A 7,174-nucleotide genomic window follows, 5' to 3' on the forward strand; every position below is an offset into this window, starting at 1 on the left:
GAACCTTGGGACTCTTCTAACTTTGACGTAGCAATGTGATTTCAAACTGCTCCGTTGAAAACTAATGTCAAATTCCTTTCATGTACTGTAAAGTCTTTGTTCACACTACAAACAAAACTGGTTGTGCCGCAAGTTGATCAGCCATCAACAAAAAAGCACTGGCGTGGTAAAAAGGCGAAAAATTACAAAAAACATGTTCAATTGGCTCATGTATAATATGAATCTTTGTACATTTCGTTTAGAATGTCCGTACATTGCAATCAATAAAATACATTTTGGGTTTTATTGGTTTAACTTTTCATAAAAGGCAGAAAAGAAAGAAAATCATTGCCAACACAGGGTCTAGAACCCAAAATACATCACACACACTTTATTGTTAATTTTCTAAAAACACGTTTTAGATTAAAAACAACGACAAACATTAAAAAGGGATTCTTCCAATAATTCTTCCAATAAAAATTTCCAATTATTTTGAATCGAAGTTATAGAATGGCTATTCATACAGTTTTCCTGAGAAATTGTCAACCTTATCAGTACATATAACGTTTTCACAAAAACGTTCCCTTACTATTACACAGTTTTGCAACCAACAAAATGGAAAAACCCCATACCTTGTAGAATCGACAAAAAAGCATGCAGTTAACGTTGCTTTTGATACTTTTCGACCAAATACGTCATGACGTAGGCCTATATGTGAACAAAATGATGGCACAAACACAACTGAGAACGTACGTCTTTTCGTAGGTTATAGGCCTAAGAAGTGTGTAGGCGTTATGTTACTTGCGCGATATTACCATTTGAAACGTTTGTCAGTTAGAGATTGCATTCTATTTTATTGCAATTTATTTACGGTCTGAATATGTTTGTTAAATGTTCCATGCATGGGTATAGAGCTTTGTATGCAATGTCTGTCTGGTGTACACTAGTGTATTTAGCGTCTGGTCAGCCATGTTCATCATGGGAGTTGTTTAGAGATAACACTGACCCTGGGTACAAATCTTGCGGTTTTTCGTTTGGCGTGAGATCACGAACATCGGTTTGTCCGAGCAGAAATTATAGCATTAAGATCGATAGAATCCTTATCAAGCCAAATGACGTCAACTGGGCTTGTGATTCGTACAGTGGACTGGAAGGGTGTACTGAAGCGTCCTGCACAAATTCTCAACAAACGGTTACCGTTACTTGTACATTCAGAATTACTGGAGACAGTCAGACCTGTACTTTCTCGTATGTAAACAAGTGCAATGCCTTTCAGTGGTCAGATTGGGAGCAAGTAAAAGGTTGTGTTGATACGGGCCAAACGCGATATGAACGACGATGCAGAGAATGTGATGGTAGGACAGTAAATCAATGGCTTTGTTTTGGAGACGATGTGCAGGAGGAGAGTTGCATTCCTTCCTGGAGGGAATGGAATCGAGATGGACCCTGCATAACCAGCAATTGCTCTTCCAACGGAAAGCGCATATCAACCAGACGGTGTGTTTTTGATAACGGCACTGAATCACTCGACGTATCGCTGTGTTCAAATGGCACAGATACAATTGAGGAAGATTGTTACAGCCCCAACGTTACCTGCTTGGCGTCGTGGAGTGAGTGGAGTCCTAACGGAGACTGTCAAAGGAAAAATTGTAGCATCCAAGAAGGAGTTCGTACAGTGAAGCGAAAATGCATTTATGAAAATGGGACTGAAGTAGCAAATACAAGTTTGTGCTCAAATGAGTCCTCACAAATGCAGCAAGTTTGCCACCTCTATAGAACCCTTGATTGCACCACACACCATGCAGCTGAAGCTACTGTGACAGATACAACATACGCAAGAACCACAAGCGACCGACAAAATTCATCGCCAAATGTCGAAATTAATGTAATTATCGCCTTAGTTATTGCATTATTGCTGGTGTTGGCTATGTCTTACGTTGCCATGCAGAAATGGAAGTCGCAAAAGAAGATGAGATTGCCACTTATCAATAATCAATTTCAAGTGAATTTTCAACCAGCAGTTTCACCCGAAAATTGGGAGAGTGTTATGGAAAACTACGGGTATGAAGTGGCAATTCAGAATAACCAGGCCCCAGTTTACGATGAAATAAGATCTAGGACTCGACAACAGCATGAGGTAGCATACAGCATGGCAAATGACAACGGTGATGTTAATTCTTATACGACCATGCAGCCTACCTCAATAAGTGGCAGGGCCGAATATGAATTTGCAAGAAACAATGAGCCTGGCCATCTCTATACCACAATGGATTCACAGCTGGAATCCTAACATTAAAATTTTAAAAATAAATTCAATTATATGTCAATAACGAATATTTTAACGCATTGATTATTTTTGCATCCCTGTATAGTAACATTATCTTTATCATACATGTCTTGCTTTATCATACGAAATCGTGTAAATATTGAATATATAATACTGTTCTTTTCTTTTAATACTGTATATATATATACATACATAAATTTTGGTCCATTTTGTCCACCGAGAAAGTGTGTAGGCTACATACGGGGTGCGTATATGGGTGGATAAGCCATGGCCTTTCCAATCTCGACCCAGGCTTCAATCTGCAGAACCCCTGACTTCTATAATCTTCATCCAGGCTTCATTTTATACGAGCCGTGACCTTTCCAATCTCGACCCAGGCTTCTGAAATTGAAGCCTGGCTTGCAGGTCATAAATGGATCACTTCCCCGCCTCAGATAAGCAGTGCTGAAGGTCTCATTGCGCATGTACCAAGATGATGAATTATATTTTTCAAGCGCTGCGTACAGGCCTATTCTTTTTGTATTTTTACTTTAGACCTATACATTAAAAAAGTGCAAAGCAATGGATTGTGAATGATAAAAACATCTAGCACCACACTTAGTTATTTTAGCACGTTAATTTATGGATTTAATGCTTTTAAAAGAAATACGCGCATTTGAAATAAATTTATTAGTGACGAAAAATCAATTATGAATTATCATTTATGTATGCTTAACTTGCTTCGATTGCTTATTTGGGGGTTGCCAAAAAGGATGTTGTTTAATTTTTGTTGTGTAATTCTTTTGATTCATTCAATTATTTTTTCGCTATGGTTAGATGCTAAAATGTCACAAAGACCGCGTAGGCGTCTAGCGATAAAAAATTAAAAATGTTGTGCTGAGAAGTCGGTCATCTGCGCTCCAGCCTGTTCCTGGGGCTGAGCTCGGATACTTGAATCCAGAGAAGTCTCCACAGTAGTTTTCGTACCGATTCCACCCAGTAGATCCAAGACAAGCGTAGGATGGATAGCGTGAAGTGGGCTTATTACGCACACCAGGGCACAAAGCATATGCATCAAGGAAGGTGCTGATAGCGCGAAACTATTACAGAAAATTGTTTTAAACACTTTGTTGGTCAAGGTTTGTAAAATGTTGTGAAGCAGTCATTCAAACCGCGAAAATACCAACTAACAACCGCATGAAATCTAAGAAAATGAACTTATTTCAAGTTTTCTCAACCCAGCAAGAAAACGTAACAAAAACACGATTTCGCTTCATCAACTAAATTTCAAGTCACATTGTGCAACATTTGTCAGAGATGTCAGAACGCAATACTATAAGCTAGGTTACTCCATGCAATGAAACCTTTTAGAAATCCTATTCTACCTAAGTCGTCGTAAACCGATAGGTTTCTGTTCTGAAACTATAGCAACTGTCGGCTATTACAAAATTCTTTTTGTAAAGGCCAAACACTATACAAAAGCTTTTGTATAGCTATTAACGAAAGACTAAATTTTACAAGCAATGACAAAGGTGAATACCTGAATGTATCCAGGCTCCAAACTAGATTGTATATTTGGTGGAAAATGTGACAACACTTCGCTGCTAAGACCAACATCAAACACAACTGGTACCGAAGGGCCACTGTCAGATGGATAACTGTATACTCCGGATGTTAAAGGAAAATGATCTGCAAAAAGACTGCGCAAATTGCCACCATATTGAGACAGAAAGCCGTCAGTGGTTCGATATTTGAAGTAAGCCGAGCTGCTGTAAGTCCGACTTGAAACTTGGTTTGGAACCTGCCATATCATAATGTTTTTGGCTTCCACTTGAAAGTAAGCCGGACTTTTATAGTCACGTGTAGTGGCAGTTTCTACACTACCAAAGGTAATATTGTTTGCCCAGCTGCCATCCCCATGAGCATTTTGTGGGTTGTTTCCGCGTTCGCTTGACCATTTATCCCCGGCTGTGCATCTTCCACTTACGTCGTTGTCGTGAATGGAAGCAACCAATGTCCACCCCCCACCATCTGTGGTCATGTCACAATACCCGTCGTATTCGGTACCGCTTTCATCCACGAGGGTATATGACCCGTCTTGCTGGACATCAGGGTTCTCTTGTTTTACTCTTTGACAGGTTTTTCCAACGGTTACGGTACTAGACTGCGTGTCACCTACAACAAACACAACTCGTCATATTTCTTTGCGTAGACTAGAAATCTCAAGCACTTCAACAAAAATCTGTCATTATATTTATATATAAAATCTTGCTTTAATTTATCTCCAAGATAAATGCATATAACTTGCTTTATAAGCAAAGCAGAATTACAAGATCACAAACTATATGCAACAAGATTATACACCAACACATATACTGCCTGCACAGTTTTCGATCTGACGTTCAAGTCGTTCCAAACGACGACATATTTCACCAATGGATGTGTCACAGCCGCACGTAGAACTCCCGTCACTTTCATGCTGACAAGTAGAGAAGGAACAATTTGTAAGAGCAAGAAGAAAAACGATAAACAGCTTCATTGTACTGCTTTGATTAAAACTGCTTGCCTGACAGATCTTAACAAATTTTTAACTTTAAAATCGTAATCATTTTTTCCCTTCAGTCCTTTGCCTCGAGCAAGATTGCGAGCATGTTGGTAATCAGGCTGTTTTGCTGGTCTGAACCGGTTAAGCAAGTATAAATGTTTTCGAAAGCATGGTTTTGAGCTCTTTATTCTTTAAATGCATAATTATAAGTAACAAACAAACTGAGTAAAAAAGTACAAAGTGAGATAAAGTGCCAAACACACTCTATTACGTTCTATCTATTCTATAGCCTATAATTTTCGAAGAAAACTTTTTTCAAAATAGGCATCATTGCTGGAATGTTAAAAAATACTAAACGTATAATTGCTAGAAATAATAATCTTCATTTTGATTTCCATGGCAAAGCGATGAAGCTGTTACAGCATTTTTAATAATTTCAGGCGAGCATCTTATTGCTCCTTCAAATTTCAAATCGTCAATTGATCTAAGCTTCAACATTTTCTCCTGAAAGTCATTCCAGCTACCAACAGTAAATTCCGGCTCGTCTCGAAGAAGTGTGGCTATTCGTATAACGTAATCACGGCAATTGTTCAATAGAAGTTGATAATCCCCCATTTCTATGCTTGTGATTATCGCAATCAGTTGACGAGCTCGCAATTTCTCGAAGCCCTTATTAATACCAAGCTTCATGAAAATGCCTCGAATGGTTGACTTCTTGGAGTTAAAAATGTCACAATACATTCCGCTGTTCAGCGGCAATTTTGCAACCAGTTTCGCGGAAACCCGTGAGTAGCCAGACGAATTTGAAATTTGTTCGAAAGCTGCAGTTGAAACACACGAAGAGTAAAAGATACATTTTCGAATACCATTACCGGACAAGTCAGCTCCGTATTCCAACGTAAAAACTGGAAGACTATTGAAAATGAGCACGACGGCAGAATGCTCTAAAATGTGGTGATTAGTGCACCACGCAAATTCCATTTCGTTGCTTGCGTTAATCCATCTATCAACACAACACGTGTCTATGGTCGTGGACATACTTCGGTTATACCAGTTTCTTAAACAAATATCTCAGCTAAAAGTAGTCTATAAGCCTTCGCAAAGATAGTTTCTTTAGCCAAAAGCTTCTAATCTTGTACCACAGAACACTGTCATTTGCTCATAAATGACGGCAAATGAAAAATTTAAATTCCTTCAGGCTACACAAACCATTTTAACGTTAAGCATGGCGTCTGTCGAAATTAACCTAATGCTGAACTAATAACACTGGCGTCCAACTATCTAAACATGACGTAAAGTGACTTGTTTTGAACTTATCGTAAAACTTCAATGCTGTTTTTTTATTGATTAACAGATTGAAGGCTCAAGGTGAAACGGGTTTGTTCCCTGCTAGTTTAGTAAGAACTTCACACAACTTACCTCGAACTCTTACAACTTAACAAAGAAAATAACCTGCTGACGTCAGTAACAATAACAAACTGATGCAAGCCACGAAAAGTTACGTGTGGGGTTACTGCGCGGCCAGTACTCGCAAGGTTCAGCACGTTTATAATGTTACATAACAAAGGAATAAATGGGCTGAAACAAGAATGAAAATTTTTCTAAAAGTGGACTATACTAGTGTTACGTAAAACGCATGGTTACTCAATTCCATTGAACTAAAATATTTCGATCTACGCTGCGTGTAAAAAAACGAAACCGACTAAAAATCAGTCATTGTCGTCTTACCAGAAAAGGTGTTCTTTATGCAACAACATGTTTGTTGAATAGTACTGTACTGAGGTTAAAAAGGTTACATTAGGGTTTTTAGAGCGCTTTTTGAATTGGATTAATTTACATAAGGAAACGCTCTTTCAACTAAGTTGATTTCTACGTTTTTACAGCATTTACAACAAGCAATCACATTTTAAAACTTCCTGAAATGTCTACATTCTCCTAAATCTAATTTAAACTGTGTTACTAAAAGCTCACTTGACAGGGATTTGAAACAAATATCGTAGAAATTGTACTGTACTTTAAGCCAAAAGAAAGCAGGTTTTCTTCGTATCTCACCAAAACGGTTTGAGCAATTTTCCAAAAGCTCACTGCTAAAATCACGGCAGCCATGTTTACTCACTGAAGAGTAAACAACCTTTCGCTATTTTCCAGACGTTTTCAGTTTTTTTCACCGAATAATTTCCTTAGTCTACTTTAAATAATAGGCTAACTGTATGAAGAACTGAAATCGGTTGGTGCCCACAAAGCTGTGCGCCAGTAGCCTACACAGCAGACGACCGACGCACAAGTATCAACTGACATGAAATCAACCAGATGACAATACTTCAGTGATGTAACCAAAATGCAAGGAGTTGGAAAAGAAATTGTTGATGAAACATTTTAAAGCA

At 38.3% G+C, this 7,174-nt stretch overlaps 1 protein-coding gene across 5 annotated transcripts; it reads right to left on the reverse strand.

Moving 5' to 3' along the window:
- Window positions 1–269: 269 nt before the first annotated feature.
- LOC143450598 (intelectin-1-like) lies at window positions 270–6,193 on the reverse strand. 5 transcript variants are annotated; one of them, XM_076951206.1, is made up of 5 exons: window positions 4,610–6,193; window positions 3,786–4,420; window positions 2,459–3,345; window positions 2,179–2,265; window positions 270–1,611 (listed from the first exon to the last, which is right to left on the reverse strand). In XM_076951206.1, the coding sequence occupies exons 1-3, from the start codon at window positions 4,782–4,784 to the stop codon at window positions 3,115–3,117; spliced, it is 1,041 nt and encodes a 346-aa protein (XP_076807321.1). In that variant the 5' UTR covers window positions 4,785–6,193; the 3' UTR covers window positions 270–1,611; window positions 2,179–2,265; window positions 2,459–3,114. The 5 variants fall into 5 exon arrangements, with proteins under 5 accessions (XP_076807321.1, XP_076807320.1, XP_076807323.1 ...); XM_076951205.1 differs by having other exon boundaries at window positions 270–2,265; XM_076951208.1 differs by having other exon boundaries at window positions 270–2,265; window positions 4,622–6,189.
- Between the last annotated feature and the right edge of the window lie 981 nt (window positions 6,194–7,174).

This window comes from Clavelina lepadiformis, chromosome 3 (genome assembly GCF_947623445.1).
Source record: "Clavelina lepadiformis chromosome 3, kaClaLepa1.1, whole genome shotgun sequence".
NCBI lineage: Eukaryota > Metazoa > Chordata > Ascidiacea > Aplousobranchia > Clavelinidae > Clavelina > Clavelina lepadiformis.

Coding starts and splice junctions, on each gene's coding strand:
- LOC143450598 (XM_076951206.1), bottom strand. CDS start 4,784: ATGAAGCTGTTTATCGTTTTTCTTCTTGCTCTTACAAATTGTTCCTTC. Junction 4,421..4,609: donor TGCAGGCAGTATATGTGTTG/GTGTATAATCTT, acceptor TGTTTGTTGTAG/GTGACACGCAGTCTAGTACC. Junction 3,346..3,785: donor TGGAGCCTGGATACATTCAG/GTATTCACCTTT, acceptor TTTCTGTAATAG/TTTCGCGCTATCAGCACCTT.